This window comes from Podarcis liolepis (genome assembly GCF_965112155.1).
Source record: "Podarcis liolepis genome assembly, chromosome: 18".
Classification (NCBI taxonomy): Eukaryota; Metazoa; Chordata; class Lepidosauria; order Squamata; family Lacertidae; genus Podarcis; species Podarcis liolepis.
This window is the reverse complement of record NC_139572.1, coordinates 2,450,420-2,469,709: the sequence shown is the minus strand read 5'-3', so window position 1 is coordinate 2,469,709 and position 19,290 is coordinate 2,450,420. Positions and strand designations below refer to the sequence as shown.

At 50.4% G+C, this 19,290-nt stretch overlaps 1 protein-coding gene and 1 long non-coding RNA gene across 5 annotated transcripts in view; both read right to left on the bottom strand.

Moving 5' to 3' along the window:
- The window catches only part of LOC310697618, a 47,308-nt gene that overhangs the window by 7,595 nt on the left and 20,423 nt on the right, over window positions 1-19,290 (bottom strand). The gene's annotated exons all lie outside the window — the stretch shown is intronic.
- ARHGAP45 (Rho GTPase activating protein 45) overlaps window positions 1-19,290 on the bottom strand; it is a 40,435-nt gene that overhangs the window by 5,677 nt on the left and 15,468 nt on the right. For 2 of the 4 annotated variants that reach the window (XM_083483641.1, XM_083483640.1), the window contains exons 7-21: window positions 19,040-19,177; window positions 17,281-17,345; window positions 16,524-16,634; window positions 15,317-15,397; window positions 13,151-13,339; window positions 12,882-13,019; window positions 10,978-11,168; window positions 9,732-9,874; window positions 9,166-9,255; window positions 8,819-8,908; window positions 7,407-7,570; window positions 5,924-6,112; window positions 4,857-4,994; window positions 2,812-3,047; window positions 853-1,102 (exon numbers count right to left, since the gene is read on the bottom strand). In XM_083483641.1, the coding sequence (XP_083339767.1) occupies window positions 853-1,102; window positions 2,812-3,047; window positions 4,857-4,994; window positions 5,924-6,112; window positions 7,407-7,570; window positions 8,819-8,908; window positions 9,166-9,255; window positions 9,732-9,874; window positions 10,978-11,168; window positions 12,882-13,019; window positions 13,151-13,339; window positions 15,317-15,397; window positions 16,524-16,634; window positions 17,281-17,345; window positions 19,040-19,177 (2,213 nt within the window). The remainder of the gene's footprint in view (window positions 1-852; window positions 1,103-2,811; window positions 3,048-4,856; window positions 4,995-5,923; window positions 6,113-7,406; window positions 7,571-8,818; window positions 8,909-9,165; window positions 9,256-9,731; window positions 9,875-10,977; window positions 11,169-12,881; window positions 13,020-13,150; window positions 13,340-15,316; window positions 15,398-16,523; window positions 16,635-17,280; window positions 17,346-19,039; window positions 19,178-19,290) is intronic. The other 2 variants (XM_083483643.1, XM_083483642.1) reach the window with 1 other exon arrangement.

Genomic DNA, 19,290 nt, shown 5'->3' with positions numbered 1-19,290 from the left:
CCCAATCTGCCACCTGTATATTATGCCCCAAATCCTTTGCCTGGTGTGTCATTACAGATGTGACCTGTTCATCTTTTGTATGCCTTTCCAAGAGCAAATTACACATTTTCGACAGCGATTTATTATTGTTTTCTAACAGGTCTTTTTGAAATCTTGATATCTCATAAGTAAAACCTTCCTTTTTATCTGCCTTAAAAATATCATTTAGTTGGTAAAACCTTGGTTCTCGGACAGACTGAATTGTACAATAGAAAGAGGCTCACACGAGCCTGCAACCAGCCATCTGCTGCATGTAAAAACATCTGTGCATGTAAAAGGGGAATGTAACTCTGCTACATAAAGGAACTTGCTAGCATAAGTTAAAGTAAAATTAAAGGGACCCGGGACCATTAGGTCCAGTCGTGACCGACTCTGGGGTTGTGGTGCTCATCTCGCTTTACTGGCCGAGGGAGCCGGCATACAGCTTCTGGGTCAAGTGGCCAGCAGGACTAAGCCGCTTCTGGTGAACCAGAGCAGTGCACGGAAACGCCGTTTACCTTCCCGCTGGAGCGGTACCTATTTATCTACTTGCACTTTGATGTGCTTTCGAACGGCTAGGTGGGCAGGAGCAGGGACCGAGCAATGGGAGCTCACCCCATCGTCGCGGGGATTCGAACCGCCGACCTTATGATCGGCAAGCCCAAAAGGCTCGGTGGTTTAACCCACAGCGCCACCCGCGTTAAGTTAGGAAGGATATTAAACAATACATCGTCTCCTGCCAGCCTGAGCGGAAGGAAATCAAGCAGCGGAAGTCCCTGCGCTGGAAGCTCTCCCTCTGCAACAGCAACCCTCTCTGAAATGTCCCCCCCTTACCTGGTTCTCGGCCGCGTCGGCGTCTTCCCGAACCGCGTCTTTGGGGTTTTCCGGCAAAGCGCCGCCGGTTTCGAAGATGGCAGGGTAGAAGGTTACGAGGGCCTCGACGATGCGGGCTTGATGCGGGTAGTCGACCAGCGAGGAGAGGGAAACGGTGGCTTCCGTGGGTCTCGGGCGCATCAGCGTGGGGCCAAAGACGATGCCCAGATTGCCAGGGGTCATCTTGTTTTCTTGTTCGACTTCGACGATCCTGGGGGGAGAACGGGCAGAAAAACACAGTTCACAAGGGAACTTAGGTCTGATTTGCAGCACCGAGGGAGCGGGGTCTTCTAATTCTAAATACAGTGGTACCTTGGTTCAGTGGCGTAGCGTGGGTTGTCAGCACCCGGTGCAAGGCAAGTAATTTGCGCCCCCTAACCCGTGGATTTGCGCCCCCTAACCCTACCCCCCAGATGTTGCGCCCGGTGCAGCCGGCCCCCCCTGCACCCCCCACGCTACGCCACTGCCTTGGTTCTCAAAGGCCTTGGTACTCAAACAACTTGGAACCCAAACCCGGAAGGAAGTGTTCCGGTTTGGGAACTGTTTTTGGAAGCCAAACGTGATCCGTTTTGAGTGTTTACGCTTCCGTTTTGAGCATAGCTGTCAACTTACAGATTTGAAAATAAGGGACCAGCAGCCTCAAAAATAAGGGATCAGCAGCCAAAATAAGGGGTTTTCAGAGTGCTGGTATGTTCGACTTCTGAGCCCCTCCGAGCCAAAGGCAGAAAGCCCAGCCAGCAGCCAAACGAAGCCTCAAGCGGTGGTTCCCACAGCGCAGCAACCCGGCAAAGGGGACGCAGCAAGGAAAACCACCGTCACCTCTCCGCTGGGAAGCGCTGAGCAAAGGCGAGTCCCCAGGCAACGCAGCCAATTTGATCGGCACAAGGCATGCAAGCTCCACCCCCCAGTCGTTCTTAGTCTCCTTATTGGGTGAGCAACGCAGCCAAGCAACACAGTTGGAGCCTCCCTCCTCCCTGGCCGGCAGGGAGGGAGGGAGGGAGAGGAGCTGCTTCCTTTGAAACCCGGGAAATTTAAGGGACATCATCAGTAAGGGACAGCAGCGGGAGGACACGGCGCTGGGATAAGGGACGTTCCCACCAAATAAGGGACAGTTGACAGCTATGGTTTTGAGTGTTACACTGAGATCTGTCTGTTTTCGCCATTTATTTTGAGTTTTTGCAGCTCGTTTTGTTTTTGCGACTATGTGGAACCCAGTTCAGCTACCGGTTGACTGATTGTGTGGCTGCGGAAATGGATAAAAGCCCCCCCCCCCCCAGCCAAACAATGGCTATCAACAGTGCAGGTAAGAAAAAAGAGTAATTTTAAATCTTATCGTCTACAATACTGGCTTTTTCATTTTACAGTACACTACATTCATTTTATGATTCACTGGTCTCATTAGATAGTAAAAATCATGCTGTTTTAGGGGTTGCTTGTCAAAGCCTGGAACGGATTAACCCGTTTTGCATGACTTCCTATGGGAAAGTGTGCCTCGGTTTTGGAACGCTTTGGTTTTGGAACGGAATTTCCGCAACGGATTAAGTTTGAGAACCAAGGGACCACTGTACCGGCTGTTGTAGAAGGAAGAAGAAGAAGAAGAATTTGGATTAGATGTCCCGCCTTTCACTCCCTTTAAGGAGTCTCAAAGCGGCTAACATTCTCCTTTCCCTTCCTCCCGCACAACAAACACTCTGCGAGGTGAGTGGGGCTGAGAGACTTCGGAGAAGTGTGACTGGCCCAAGGTCACCCAGCAGCTGCAGGTGGAGGAGCGGGGAAGCGAACCCGGTTCCCCAGATTACGAGTCTACCGCTCTTAACCACTACACCACACTGGCTCTCACACTGGGAGTGAAAATCTCACCACCCCCCTTTTATTGGAGGCAGGGTCTCCAGCCAGCTGTCCCCTCCCTCTCCCACTTACCTCCTCAGATGCAGAACGATGTACTTTAAGGTGGACAAGTTCTCCGACGGAAGCTCCTTCAGAAGCTCCCTCAGCTTCGTCACCAGCGCCACGACCACCTTCTCGGTCTCGGGTCCTCTGTCCACCAGCTCGGCGATGCTCTTCCCGGGCCTGCCCTCGGCTCCTCCCTGCACACTCTCCTTGGCCAACCCCATAAGGCTGTTGTACATGCGGAATGGCATGATGGGTTCCGGGAGCTGCAGCCAATGATATAATGTCCTTGATCAGCCCAGTATACCTGAAGGAGCGTCTCCACCGCCATCGTCCAGCCCGGACACCGGGGTCCATCTCCCGAGGGCCTTCTGGCAGTTCCCTCCCTTCTCGGTGGTGGCGCCCTCCCGTCAGATGTCAAGGAAATAAACAGCTCTCTGACTTTTAGAAGACATCTGAAGGCAGCCCTGTTTAGGGAAGTGTTTAATGTTTGGTGTTTTATCGTGTTTTTAATAATTTGGGAGCCGCCCAGAGTGGCTGGGGAAACCCAGCCAGATGGGCAGGGTATAAGTAATAAATTAATATTATATCATCATCATCATCATCATTATTATTACTAAGCTATGTCTGGTCTTCCAGTGAGGAGGACAGATGGAAGGACAGATCACTGGAAGGACAGATCGTGAAGCTGAGGCTCCAAGACTTTGGCCACCTCAGGAGAAGAGAAGACTCCCTGGGAAAGACCCTGATGTTGGGAAAGATGGAGGGCGCAAGGAGAAGGGGACGGCAGAGGACGAGATGGTGGGACAGTGTTCTCGAAGCCACCAGCATGAGTTTGACCAAACTGCGGGAGGCAGTGGAAGACAGGAGGGCCTGGCGTGCTCTGGTCCAGGGGGTCACAAAGAGGCCGACATGGCTAAACGACTAAACGACAACAACATGTCTGGTCTGGAGGAGGGAAAATATCTTAAAATATCTCAAGGGCTGTCACATGGGAGATGGTGCAAGCTTGTTTACTCCTGAACCAACAGATTCAAGTAAGAGTGTGGTGCCTGTAACACCGAGGTCACGGGTTTGATTTCTGTATGGGACAGTATTGGACCCCCCCCCTACAATTCTATGAAAGGGGATTCCAACTAAACATCAGGAAGAATTTTCTGGCGGTAAGAGCTGTTCGGCCATGGGATGGAAGATAGCGAACTCTCCTACCCTGGCAGGTTTTTAAAGCAGTGGTTGGGTGGCCATCTGCCATGGGTGCCCTAGCCAAGATTCCTGCATTGCAAGCGGTTTGACTGGGGTCCCTTCCAACAATTCTACGACCTGCGGACACTGTGGTCATAAAACAGGCATAGGCAAACGCTGGCCCTTCATATGTTTTGGGACTACAATTCCCATCACCCCTAGCTAACAGGACCAGTGGTCAGGGATGATGGGAATTGTAGTCCCAAACATCTGAAGGGCCGGAGTTTGCCTATGCCTGTCCTAAAATCAAGTGTTTATTCCTTCTCCACATGGAGAAGGGAGCCCTCAATATTGCCACCTTGCAGCCCAAAGACTACCCCTGCAGGCATAGCTGTCAACTGTCCCTTATTTGGCGGGAAAGTCCCTTAGCCCAGCGCCGTGTCCCGCTGCTGTCCCTTATTGATGATGTCCCTTCAATTTCCCGGGTTTCAAAGGAAGCAGCTCCTCTCCCTCCCTCCCTACCGGCCAGGGAGGAGGGAGGCTCCAACTGTGTTGCTCGGCTCCGCTGCTCACCCAATAAGGAGTCTAAGAACGACTGGGGGGTGGCGCTTGCATGCCTTGTGCCAATCAAATCGGCTGTGTTGCCTGGGGACTCGCCTTTGCTCAGCGCTTCCCAGCAGAGAGGTGACGGTGGTTTTCCTTGCTGCATCCCCTTCACCGGGTTGCTGCGCTGTGGGAACCACCGCTTGAGGCTTCATTTGGCTGCTGGGTGACTAAAATCCCTTATTTTGGCTGCCGATCCCTTATTTTCGAGGCCGCTGGTCCCTTAATTTCAAATCTGTAAGTTGACAGCTATGCGCCCAGGTCCCACGCACAGCCCCGGGGAGACTCACCTGCCGCAGGTACAGCTTCAGAACGTTGCTGATGTCGTGAGGATAGGCCTGGGACAACTCGACCAACTCTTTCCCGTTCTCAAAGGCCTGGCACAGCTTCTCCACGCGGGTCTTCACGCCGTTGACACGGTAGATGCCCTAGAGCAGAGGTGGCAAACCGTTTAGAGTGCCCAAACTTGCAACCCGAAACCCACCGATCGATCGCAAAGCTCCAACAACAGGGCAATTTAATAGGGGATAATAATGATTGTCTGCATGACTGGAAGAGTCCGCGACCAGAAGGAGGAGGAGTACTAGGAGGAATGGATGAAATTCAAAGACTATTTAGTTAAATCTTCATTGGAAAAGCTTGCAAATTCCAGATAGGCTTAGGATTTAATTGTGTGATTTTTAGAGAATAATATGTTTAAAGTCAAAACGAAAACAAAGTAAGAGGTTAAGGGATTAAGTGAATTTTATGAGAAAATAGGTTTTGGAAAACTGTTACAATGATACACAGCCAGGGGGGTTTGAGGAAGTCACTTAACAATGTTACTAAGATTGGATCAAGTACAGTTAAGATGTCTGTTTGTTTAAAATTTTGGAAAACCAATAAAAAAAAATTTGGAAAATGAATAAATAAATAAATGATTGTCTGCATGCGCACATAAAAAATAAATGTAAATCAATAAATAAACCCAGCCAGATGGGCGGGGAATAAAGAATATATTATTATTATTATCATTATCATATGCTGTTTTTAAATAAAATATCATTATTCATTTAAAATAAATAGATTTATGAAAAAACAGACGGACAAACAAGTAGACAAACATATAATCAAACAAACATATAACAAAAGAATCAAACAAACCACCGCACTATAAGATACGTCAAGATTTGATTTCAGTACCAGGAATAAATATGATGATAGCTATCATTATATATATATTCCTGGTACTGAAATCAATTCTCATAGAGAAGAAAATTAAAAATGACTTCCAATTAATCTCACTGTACTTTTAACTATCCATTACTTTATACACCGCACAGTTACATTGGGTTTTTTTTATATCCACCCTGCTCACCTTCGTCTTCATCGCCCGCCTCTCGATCTCGCAGATGCACTTTTTCACGATGAAGGGAACCCCGTCGGAACTGAGGCGGCTCTGCTGGGCAAAGTCTCTGCCGAACAGCTGCAGTTTTCCCTGGAGCTTCTTGTGTCCACACTGAATGGCCAGAGTTTCCAGGCACTTTTTGTGGCAAGCAAGGTAGCACTGCGGGCGATGGCGGCAGGGGAAAAAACAGTGGCGTGAGAGGAGGGTGCCCCCCCAGTTCTAGAAAGGGCCACCAGGTGGCACTGCTTGCCCTGCCCCTCCCCGGCTGCTTTTAGACTAAGGGTAGGCAACTTAAGGCTGATCGCCGGAGAATGGATGCTTTTGAATTCTGGTGCTGGAGGAGACTCTTGAGAGTCCCATGGACTGCAAGAAGATCAAACCTCTCCATTCGGAAGGAAATCAGCCCTGAGTGCACACTGGAAGGACAGATCCTGAAGCTGAGGCTCCAAGACTTTGGCCACCTCAGGAGAAGAGAAGACTCCCTGGAAAAGACCCTGATGTTGGGAAAGATGGAGGGCGCAAGGAGAAGGGGACGACGGAGGACGAGATGGTGGGACAGTGTTCTCGAAGCTACAAACATGAGTCTGACCAAACTGTGGGAGGCAGTGGAAGACAGGAGGGCCTGGCGTGCTCTGGTCCAGGGGGTCACCAAGAGGCGGACACGACTAAACAACATTTATGGCGGACACGACTAAACGACTAAACAACAACAAGGCAACTTAAGGGATGCGGGAGGCGCTGTGGGTTAATCCACAGAGCCTAGGACTTGCCGATCAGAAGGTCGGTGGTTCGAATCCCCGCAATGACGGGGTGAGCTCCCGTTGCTCGGTCCCTGCTCCTGCCCACCTAGCAGTTCGAAAGCACGTCAAAGCGCAAGTAGATAAATAGGTACCGCTCTGGCGGGAAGGTAAACAGTGTTTCCGTGTGCTGCTCTGGTTCGCCAGAAGCGGCTTAGTCCTGCTGGCCACATGACCCAGAAGCTGTACGCCGGCTCCCTCGGCCAGTAAAGCAAGATGAGCACCACAAACCCAGAGTCGGCCACGACCTAATGACCTAATGGTCAGGGGTCCCTTTAACTTTACCTTTAGGTAACTTAAGGGACGCGGGTGGCGCTGTGGGTTAAACCACAGAGCCTAGGACTTGCCGATCAGAAGGTCGGTGGTTCGAATCCCCACAACAGGGTGAGCTCCCGTTGCTCAGTCCCTGCTCCTGCCAACCTAGCAGTTCGAATCCACATCAAAGTGCAAGTAGATCAATAGGTACCGCTCCGGCGGGAAGGAAAACGGTGTTTCCGTGTGCTGCTCTAGTGAGCGGCCCTCGGTGGGCCATGTGGCCCTCAGAGTGGGACCCCCCACTCGAAATGGAATCGTAGAATCGTAGGGTTGGAAGTGGGGTTTCCCCCAAAGGTCGCAGCCCAACTCCCCTGCAACTTGCAAATCCACAGGCTTCCTACCTCCTCGCACTCGGCTCCCTGGAAATACACGTAGCTGTTGCACTCTCTGCATTTCGAAGGGGCCCGCAGCTTCCTCAGTCGGTGGGTCTGCGCAGCTTTGGATAAACCCATGTGGCGGAAAGGGCCGGTAGGCGTCGAGATCTCCGGGGTCATGTCGTCGATACCTGGGAATCAGGGAAGGGAAAGGTCCGGTGTGATGGCCTGGGATTCGGACTCGGAGGCTGGACCTGAGGAATCCCAGCCTGCACAGGAGTCCCCGCCTCCAGAACCAGCTGAGCCGGGGCTGGAGCCTGAGCCTGAAGGGTCCTCACCTGTGCTGGGTCCTCAGGTGAGTCTGCTCTGGCTCCTGAGGTAATGGAGGACCCATTGCCTGCAGGTGCTCCACTCTCAGCCCCGTCAGAGGAAGCTGAGGTTGCCTCTGGGTCCAGGAACCCTCCAGCCTCTCCTGAGCTGCAGAGGCTCAGGGCAGAGAGGCGGAGGGAACTAAGTTCCTGCAGGAGGAGGGCTCGCCTCCAGGCCAGGAGAGGCGAGTCACCTGTGGACCGGGGCTGCCCTATGCCGCGGGGCAGATAAAAGCCAGCCAGCCCCAGTCCCAAGTTGCGGGAGCAACATTGTTGGTAGCCTGTTCCTGCCTTCACCCTGTCCTGCTCTCCTGCCAGAGTTCCTGATCTCACCCGACTCCCTGCCTTGGACCCAGCTTCAGCTTTGACGGACAGCCTCCATACCACACTCTCGGACTGGACTCGGACCTTGCCGCACGGTTAACCCTCGGGACCAGCACAGCTGGATTAGCTGCCCCAAAAGTCCTGCTTTCAAGGTGCAAACGAGAGCAATTCGAACTACTGGAATGTAAATACAGTGGTACCTTGGTTCACAAACGCCTTGGTTCCCAAACGCCAAAACCCCGGACGTAAGTGGTTTTCTAACGTTTTTCAGAAGCCGAACGTCCGACTCTGCTATTGTTTCTGGGGCTCCTTCGCCAATCAGAAGCCGCGCCTCTATTTTCAAACATTTCAGAAGTCAAACGGACCTCCGGAACGGATTAAGTTTGGCGCTTTTGTTTTTGCTGTTTATTTTGCGTTTTCGTTTGCAGTTGCACCCCAAATACAAAGGCTGTGTTGTATTGTGTACATTCTGCCCCTAGAGGTCGCTAACGTGACACTGTATTGTAATGCATACGATCTGCCGCTAGGTGTCGCTGTTGCAGTGGACCCCAAGTACAAAGGCTCTGTTGTATTATACATATTCTGCCGCTAGCAGGCAATCCCTGCCCCCCTGCAATCCCGTATTCCATGCTACTGTGTCTCTTGTCCTCAGGACCACTGGGTATCTTCCTTGCCCCCTTCCACGCCGGACCCCCTACCCCACCCCTCGGCTAACAACGGGCTGCACTTCTGCCCCCCAGAACGTACTTTGCTCAAAGGAAGGCGAATTCCCGTCCGATTCGTCTCCGGGAGACGTCCCGTTACTTGGCACCGCCTGGGACTTCTGGGGGAACCCACCTACCCGAGAAGGAAACCTGATGTCAGGAGGGGAGAACAAAGCCCAAAGCACATTCGCACCCGGCTCCCTTTATGTCCCACCCGGGCGCAAAGAAGGGGCGGGGTCTGGGGAGAAGGGGCATGGCCTACAGAGATTCCCAGTAGCCAGGGAGGTGGGTGGTTCAAGACCACCCAAATTGTGGGCCCGAATTACTGCATCGCCGGGGGGTTGGGATGGATGACCCCACGGGGTCCCGGCCAAGTCTTTGTGACTCTACCTGAGCTCGCGGTGGGACCGGATTCGAGGCTGCCCTTTGTCTCCGCAATAGCCGTCGGCCACGATTTGTGCAGCTGGTGGCCCCGCCCACCTGAGGAGCCAATTACAGGGCAAGGTTTTGTTACCGGGTCGTTTTGAGTTTGGGCGTGGCGGAATTCCCTGCCTTTGCGAGACTGTCCCTTTCAGGAATTGGAAAGGTGTTCATTTTATATATAACATGTGTATAGAATTGTTTTCATAGATATGTATATATCTTTACCCAAGTGTTTTAATTATTGCCTAAATTAATTTTTCAAATACCGTATTTTTTGCTCTTTAAGACTCACTTTTTCCCTCCTAAAAAGTAAGGGGAAATGTGTGTGCGTCTTACGGAGCGAATGCAGGCTGCGCAGCTATCCCAGAAGCCAGAACAGCAAGAGGGATCGCTGCTTTCACTGCGCAGCGATCCCTCTTGCTGTTCTGGCTTCTGAGATTCAGAATATTTTCAGAATTTGTCCTGACTGCAAAAATTGAGGTGTGTGTGTGTGCAGCTATTATCGAGGGCTGCGAGTGCGAAAGAAGACTCACCTCGTCGCTCGGGGTTGGCCGGCCGGCTATGCGCTCCTTCGCCCTCTGAAGCCGCTGCCTCTTTGCCGGACGCTTCAGATCCGCTCGCTGCTGGTAAATCGCTGGTGGTGAAACTGCTTTTTCTCGCCCGGGCCAGAGGCGACCTGTGGGGGAAATAAACAACTACAGTGGTGCCCCGCAAGACGAACGCCTCGCGAGACGAAAAACTCGCAAGACGAAAGGTTTTTTCGTTTTCGAGTTGCTTCGCAAGACGAATTTCCCTTTGGGCTTGCTTCACAAAATGAAGCTTGCCCCGCAAGCTCCGGGGATAGCGGGGAAGCGCCGCGCGTCTTCCCCGCTGTCCCCGGACCTCTTTTGAAGCAAGGGGCGGCGGGGAGAAGATCGCTTCTCCCCGTTGCCAGCCCCGCAATCTCCGGGGACAGAGGGGAAGGCGAGCGCGCGCCTTCCCCTCTCTCCCCGGACCCCTTTTGAACCAAGGGGCTGCAACGGGGAGAAGCGATCTTCTCCTCTCCGCCCCTTGCTTCAAAAGAGGGGACAGCGGCGCTTCCCCTCTGTCCCCGGACGGTCTCCATAGGAACGCATTAATTGATTTTCAATGCATTCCTATGGGAAACCGTGCTTTGCAAGACGAAAAACTCGCAAGAAGAAAAAACTTGCGGAACGAATTAATTTCATCTTGCGAGGCACCACTGTATCTGAATCTTAGAAGACATCTGAAGGCAGCCCTGTTTAGGGAAGTTTTTAATGTCTGATGTTTTATTATGTTTTTAATATTCTGTCTGGAGCAGCCCAGAGTGGCTGGGGAAACCCAGACAGATGGGTCATGTGTAAGCAAATAATAATAATAATAATAATAATAATAATAATAATAATAATAATAATAATAAAAATAAATACTGCAGCTGCAAAGCTTGGCAATGCAAGTCAGGTTCCCTGTTGTAGCAGAACACTCGCTCAGTACTTTAAAATCAGAACTGTAGAGTTGGAAGGGGACCTCGGGGGGGGGGGTCATCCAGTTTGACCCCCCGCAAGGCTAGAATTTTTTTTGCGCACAGTGGGGTTCGAACCCGCGACCTTGAGGTCAAGAGTCTCGCGTTCCATCTAACCTTCCCAGAAACCCCCATGAGGGTTTGAACCCGTTGCCTTCTACACGCAGAGCAGTTGTTCTGCCTCTGACCTTCCCTGAGCGCCTTCCCTCGGGAACTGGAAAGGGGTAGGGGCAGGATTCGAACCCGGGATCACCCACCAGCTGTTGTTGGAGACGTAGGGCTCGAAGTCGTACTGGGTCTCGGGCTCGTCTCCCCGCTGCAGCTGCTTGACGTGTGAGGCATACTGCTGCCCGGGGTCGTAGAGTTTGCTGCTCTCGCACAGCGTCTGGAAGTAGACGGGCAAAGGGGCTGTCTGCATGTGCATGGTTTGGAAGAAGGAGATGGTGGCCTGGAGATTGCGGACGGAAAAAGGAGGGACACACGTCAGAGGGAAGGCAGCAGGAGGTCTGATCACAGCTGTCAACTTACAGATTTGAAAATAAGGGACCAGCAGCCTCGGAAGTAAGGGATCAGCAGCCAAAATAAGGGATTTTCCTAGCACAGGTATGTTCGACTTCTGAGCCCCTCCGAGTCAAAGGCAGAAAGCCCAGCCAGCAGCCAAACGAAGCCTCAAGTGGTGGTTCCCACAGCGCAGCAACCCGGCAAAGGGATGCAGGAAGGAAAACCACCGTCACCTCTCCGCTGGGAAGCGCTGAGCAAAGGCGAGTCCCCAGGCAACACGGCCGATTTGATCAGCACAAGGCATGCAAGCTCCACCCCCCAGTCGTTCTCAGACTCCTTATTGGGTGAGCAACGCAGCCAAGCAACACAGTTGGAGCCTCCCTCCTCCCTGGCCGGCAGGGAGGGAGGGAGAGGAGCTGCTTCCTTCGAAACCCGGGAAATTTAAGGGACATCATCAATAAGGGACAGCAGCGGGACACGGCGCTGGGATAAGGGGCTTTCCCACCAAATAAGGGACGCTTGACAGCTATGGGTCTGATCCATCGCAGTGGTGTAGCAAGGGAAGGGGGTGCTCGTGGCGACGCAGAACCATTAGGGGCACCGAATTTCGACACCCGGCGCTATGCCTACACAGCTGTGCGCTTCTGTTGAGAACGAACCAGGAAGGGACCTCTCCAGAACGACTCTTTTCTTATCTCTGTGGTCGCAATGCGCATGCGTGCTCCGTCTATCCCCCTCCCTTCCCTAAGGCCCCGGGCACTGGCAACCCACGATATGCCTCTGATCCAATCTGCATATACCCAACTGTGTCCCCAACTCCATACTTCTGTTAGAAGCTGGTGAATGCCCAATTTCAACTAAAGTGTGGTGGGCTGCCCTAAAACATTGGCTCAGGATTTCAGTGTTTGATCTAGGAAAGGGTTTGTACCAACACCTGACCAATGAGGAATTTGTCAGCAAATGGCAGAAAACCATGGCTAAAAAAGCCACCACTATTGGTCTGTCACCCCCCAACCGTATTACCTGGGTTATGAAGGTGCCCTAAAGACGTTAAAGCAAAGATTATGGGATGATGCACACAGTGACTTGCGATCTCAATCACACGCAGTCTGTAGTCGGCTGGCAGTAGGGGTACAATATGGGCATGTCTTTACGTTAACACCTTACATTAGAAACCTGACAGTACCAAATTATCGAAGGCTTTTCACCAAAGCCAGACTAAGCGTCGTTCCTTCTGCAGTGCTGAGAGGAGTCCCCTACCAGGACAGACTTTGCTTGTGTGCACAAGACATCGACTCAATAAAACATATTTTGCTGCACTGTGCAAAATACGAGCAAGCCAGGGCTGAACTGATACTACCCTCGCTGGTACCTTTCCCGGGAAAACCAGAGGCTCGCTATGTCAGGTTCCTATTGGAAGACCGGACAAACACTAGAACATTAGCAATGGCCAAGTTTTTATTGGCGGTCGCAAGAACCAATGATCCCTATTATTCTGAACAAAATGCTTGTTTAACCTGGAGGAGGCCGAGGCTCACAGTGCGACCAAAGTTGGGCACGGACGTGTCTCTGTTGTGGTTTAAACAAAAAGCAAGTTGCCAGTCGTCGTGGTGGCAAGGAGATGTTCGGAAGCACGACTCCGAGCGCTCGAGAGACCCACCGATTTGATGATCTGGTCGCTCTGCTTGACCACTTCGTGGAGCTGCCGCAAGGCGGTCACTTTTGTATCCTCCATCTCCTGCTTCTGTGTGTTGGCGTCGGCGATGCACGTCCGGTAAGTCGCCATCGCCTCGTCAGCCTGGAGCGGGCAAGTTGAGTTAGCATCGCCAAGAGAGGCATGGGATGGGCAGCGAGGACGGGAGACCCATTATTTCAGCTCAAAAAAAAGGGGACGACTCTAACGATTTAAGCTTCTTGTGTATGACTCACCTTGTTCCTGGCTTCCTCCTCTAGTCGCCTCTTTTTGTCCAGAGCTTTAGTGGCCGCAGTGCTGCTGCCCGCGCTGGACCCCAGCTGCTCCTCTTCCGCCTTCACCATCACATGCTTGGCTTTTTCAGACTCCTCCGATCGCTGCATGTACATCTGGCGGGCTTTTCTCAGGTTGCTCTCAGCCTCTTGCTATTTTTTTTGGGGGGGGGCACACAGGTTAAGACCCGGCCTTGTTTCCCAAAAACATGCCATCCCAAACAAATCTCGTTTCATTTCCTTTTCTTTAAAATAATTTTTATTAAGTTTCTTACAAATATAACACATATCACAGCAAAAGAAAAACAGAGGGGGAAAACAAAAGAAAAAAAGACAATATCACAAATATAAACAAAAAAATAAAATAAAAAGCAAGGTACCTAAATACCTAAACAACCTGATCACCTAAACAACACAAATTAATTAATTAATTAGACTTCTAACCTCATAAACATATTTTGGGCTTCCACTGAGCCCTCCCATCTGAATTTCCTTGTAATTAAAATGTAGCAGTTTTCTGGTATCATTCTTTAAAAACACAGTATTCCAATTAAAATAAAATTTATTAACTTTCCTTTAGGTTCTAAATCTTTTTTTATTTAATTAACTCTTAATTTAATCCTAGGCCTATTCTGGTACTTTCAAGTAATTTCTAATTTTTGATATCACAGTGTTTATTCAGATAATCCTTAAATTTCTTCCACTCTTCTTGGTATTCCTCTTCTTTTTGGTCGCAGATTCTTCCAGTAAGGTCAGCCAGCTCCATATATTCCATCATTTTAAAATCTTGTTTCATTTTCAGTAAGAATTATGAGATCGGTGGATCAGGGGAACGCAAGGGACATCGTATGTATTGATTTCAGTAAGGCTTGCGGCAAAGCCCCTTGGTATTCTCTGAAGGAGCGTCTCCACCCCCATTGTACAGCCCGGACACTGAGGTCCAGCTCCGAGGGCCTTCTGGCGGTTCCCTCCCTGTGAGAAGCGAGGTTGCAGCGAACCAGGCAGAGGGCCTTCTTGGTGGTGGCGCCCGCCCTGTGAACGGCCACCCAGCAGATGTCAACTATAAACAACTATCTGACTTTTAGAAGACATCTGAAAGCAGCCCTATTTAGGGTGCATGCTCTGGTTATCTCCCGCTTGGACTACTGCCATGCGCTCTACGTGGGGCTACCTTTGAAGGTGATCCGGAAACTACAACTAATCCAGATTGCGGCAGCTAGACTGGGGACTGGGAGCGGCCGCCGGGACCACATAACACTGGTCCTGAAAGACCTGCATTGGCTCCCAGGACGTTTCCGAGCACAATTCAAAGTGTCGGTGCTGACCTTGAAAAGCCCTAAACGGCCTCGGCCCAGTATACCTGAAGGAGCGTCTCCACCCCCATCGTTCAGCCCGGACACTGAGGTCCATCTCCGAGGGCCTTCTGGCGGTTCCCTCCCTGCGAGAAATGAGGTTACAGGGAACCAGGCAGAGGGCCTTCTCGGTGGTGGTGCCCGCCCTGTGGAACGCCCTCCCGTCAGATGTAAAGGAAATAAACAACTATCTGACTTTTAGAAGACATCTGGAGGCAGCCCTGTTTAGGGAAGCTTTTAATGTTTGATGTTTTATCGTGTTTTTAATATTCTGTCGGGAGCTGCCCAGAGTGGCTGGGGAAACCCAGCCAGATGGGAGGGGTATAAATAAATTATTATTAATAATATTATTATTAAGAAGTTGGTAAAATGTTGGTTGAACGAGGAAACTGTCAGGTGAATTTGCATCAGGTTAACTGACCGAACCCGGAGACTGCTCACTAATGGTTTCTCACCATCGTGGGGAAAAGTGGTAACGTTGTTCAATGCCACTTAGATTTGAATTTATTTTCTTCTATTCTGTCTGCAGCATCTTGAATTGATGCATACTTTTGTTTCGGGCCATCCTACCTATGCAGCCCGTTTAAAAGCACCTGGGTTCACCCAAAGAACAGGGGTTGTGATCTTAAGAGGACACAGCATTAAAGGAAAGTGGATCAGGGAGGGAGAAGGAAAAATCAAAACTCGGACACCACGCATTTGGAGTTGGAAGGTCTATGGGCAACCCCCTGCAATGTGGGAATCGCAGCTAAATGCCGCCCGAGCCCCAGATCCTCACCAGTTTCCGCTGAGCCCGGTGCCATTGCTCCTTGACCTCTTTCCGACGTTTTTCGTGCTCAAGGCGCCGGGTTGCCAACGGCTGAAGAGGAAAAATAACAGGGAGGGATGAGGAGTGGCTAAGTCCTTTGGCTGTAACTGGGCGACTTCTGGTTTTCAACCCTGCAGTACAGTCGTACCTTGGTTCTCAAATGCCTTGGTACCCAAATGACTTGGTTCCCAAACACCGAAAACCCAGACGTTCTGGTTTTTGAACATTTTCCGGAAGCCAAACGTCCGATGCGGCTGTCGGCTATTTGGGGTGCCTGCATCCATCGGAAGCCGCGCCTTGGTTTCTGAACATTTTGGAAGTCAAACGGACTTCCGGAACGGATTACGTTTGGCGCTTTTGTTTAGCTATATATTTTGCATTTTTGAGGCTTTTTCGGTTCATTTGTTTTTGTGACTGTGTTCAGCTGGTCACAAACCCAGTTCAGCTCTGATTGATTGATTGATTGATTGATTAAAGGTAAAGGGACCCCTGAGCATTAGGTCCAGTCGTGGCCGACTCTGGGGTTGTGGCGCTCATCTCGCTTTATTGGCCGAGGGAGCCGGCGTACAGCTTCCGGGTCATGTGGCCAGCAGGACTAAGCCGCTTCTGGCGAACCAGAGCAGCGCACGGAAACGCCGTTTACCTTCCCGCCGGAGCAGTACCTATTTATCTACTTGCACTTTGACGTGCTTTCGAACTGCTAGGTTGGCAGGAGCAGGGACCGAGCAACGGGAGCTCACCCTGTTGCAGGGATTCGAACCGCCGACCTTCTGATCGGCAACTCCTAGGCTCTGTGGTTTAACCCACAGCGCCATCCGCGTCCCTTGAGCAGTCAAGTACAACATTAAATGTAAAGGTAAAGGGACCCCTGACCATTAGGTCCAGTCGTGGCTAACTCTGGGGTTGCGGCGCTTATCTCGCTTTACTGGCTCGCTTTACCTTCCCGCTGGAGCGGTACCTATTTATCTACTTGCACTTTGACGTGCTTTCAAACTGCTAGGTGGGCAGGAGCAGGGACCGAGCAACCGGAGCTCACCCCATCGCGGGGATTTGAACCGCCGACCTTCCGATCAGCAAGTCCTGGGCTCTGTGATAGGTTAGCTGATAGGTAAATGCGTCACTGCCGCCACATCGGAAAGAAGAGGGAATGTGCTCTTTCCACCACTTCCCCTCCTACCTGAAGGAATGTTTCTGACCGCAAGGTGACGGCCGCTTGCTGCGAGTTGACTCCGAACTCGGCGTCTTGCTCCAGCGCCAGGGAGTAGATGGAGAAAAAGGGCATGAAAGGCTGAGAAGCAGGAAAAACGGGGGTCAGTTTGCGTATGGAGTGAAAAGAACTGGACCAGAAAGCAGACAAAACACCTGGCCCTTTGACCCTGTTTTCACAGAATTGCCCCAAAACTTTAGTTCTACTCAGTGTTGACCGAACGAAACAGAGAAATCTTGCATCGCTTAGCATCGTAGAAGTCATTTATGTGAAAAGACTAGAGCTAGGCAGTTGATGAATTCATAGTTAAAGCAAACGGATAATTGTTCCGCTATAAATCTTAAAAAAATCACCTTAACTGCTCATGCTAATCGCTATAAAGATATTTTTGTACCATATTTTAACACCTTTCAGAGCATCCCTCTGCGCTTCGGAGGCTTTGCGTTGCTATCGCGGAAGCCAAGGAGCCTGCATTCGCTCCGTAGGATGCACACACATTTCCCCTTCATTTTTGGAGGGGAAAAAGTGCGTCCTATAGAGCGAAAAATACGGTATCTTGGGGTAAATTCAGAACATGGAATTGTTGGTTGCAACTAGTCTGCTTCCCCGGCCCCCAGCCCCATAAGAAAAGGTTGGGCTTTGGAGGAAAGGTGAGATAACAGGTATAAAAAATAAATAAATTCAGAAAGGGCTACACTCTAACTGGATTATGGGATGACGGTCTTACCTCCTGACTGATGGTCTGTTTGCAGGAATTGACCATCTTCTGAAGACCCTTGGCAAACTCCATTTCTGGGCAGAGGGAGGGAAAAGAGAGTGTATTTTTGTAAATAAAAAAATATATTTTTTAAAAAACCCTTTCTTGCAAACTCTAGATTTCTCTTTCCTGGGTTATTGTTTCAGACTAGCACCTGGGAGTCTAATATTCTTTTTAAATAATTTTCAGAAAAAGGATGGCAGATTCAGTTGATGGATTGTGCCAAACTCGCAAATAATGACCGGGAGAATCAGAATTTAGGAAGATCAAAATAAGGAATGGGGGAAATTTGTAATTTATCTTTTTTAAAAAAACACAACCCATTGCAAACAGTTAAAACTGTTAGCAGGATTGGAATAACACTTGTAGGTTAATATTGAATTTTGGGCATAATGGAGATGTAAAATATTTGGGCTGGATTTCGGTTTGATGAGGCCCTCAGCTCCTGAAGGTAATGTCCAGCTGTCCTTTGCGAACAACAAATTGCCGCTGGTTTTTGTGTTGAATATATGCCATATGGCCATTTATGGACCTCATAGGTATCTCAAGCCATTTGCACTTGTTGCCCTGCAACCAGTCCATGCAGAATGTAGGCACCCTATATATAAAAAGGAGCAAACCAGAGATATTTTAGGGAGCAGGTGGAGCCCATGACTTACATCCGTGATGGCCAAACCTGGCCCTCCAGCTGTTTTGGGACTACAACTCCCATCATCCCAAGCTAACAGGACCAGTGGTCAGGGTTGATGGGAATTGTAGTCCCAAAAAGAGCCAAGTTTGGCCACCACTGACTTACATCAGAGGAGCCTACACAACACAAAACACTGTTGCTGGATGTAGGTTTTATTTCATTTGTTTTTTATCTTATATTTTTGAAATATGCATTCAGGGTTTTTTCCCTTTAATGTTTTTGGGGCCCCCAAGAGAGTGGGGCCCTAAGCTAGAGCTTGTTTAGCTTATACAGTGGTACCTTGGGCTAAATACACTTCAGGTTACATATGCTTCAGGTTACAGACTCCGCTAACCCAGAAATAGTTTCAGGTTAAGAACTTTGCTTCAGGATGAGAACAGAAATCGTGCTTTGGCGGCAGCAGGTGGCCCCCATTAGCTCAAGTGGTGCTTCAGGTTAAGAACAGTTTCAGGTTAAGAACGGACCTCTGAAATGAATTAAGTACTTAAACCAAGGTACCACTGTAGTCAAAGCTCTGGTTTCCCCAGTAGTGATGTATGGAAGTGAGAGCTGGACCATCAAGAAGGCTGATGGCCGAAGAATGGATGCTTTTGAATTCTGGTGCTGGAGGAGACTCTTGAGAGTCCCATGGACTGCAAGAAGATCAAACCTCTCCATTCGGAAGGAAATCAGCCCTGAGTGCTCACTGGAAGGACAGATCCTGAAGCTGAGGCTCCAAGACTTTGGCCACCTCAGGAGAAGAGAAGACTCCCTGGAAAAGACCCTGATGTTGGGAAAGATGGAGGGCGCAAGGAGAAGGGGACGACGGAGGACGAGATGGTGGGACAGTGTTCTCGAAGCTACCAGCATGAGTCTGACCAAACTGCGGGAGGCAGTGGAAGACAGGAGGGCCTGGCGTGCTCTGGTCCAGGGGGTCATGAAGAGGCGGACACGACTAAACGGCTAAACAACAACCACCGCTATAGTAAATATCCAGCACTGTCCACAACAGAGCGGAGGAGATCCCTGCCACTTCCCTCCCTCCCTCGCCCTACTCACCTAGGGCGGTCCTTTTCTCCAGGTAATACATCAGGTCCTTCATATACTTTGAGACGTTTTTGGCGTAATGTAAAGCCGCCTCGACTCCTCCCTCGCACCTTTGCAGGAGAACGTCCACCTCTTCCGCCGACAGACGGACTGGGGAGGGAAAGGGAAGAGAGGCATGAGGTGTAAGAAGGGGTTACCTGCAGGATCTAGGCCACAAGCCCATCTACATTCTCTTTTTTGTCATTATTTTATTAGATTTTCCA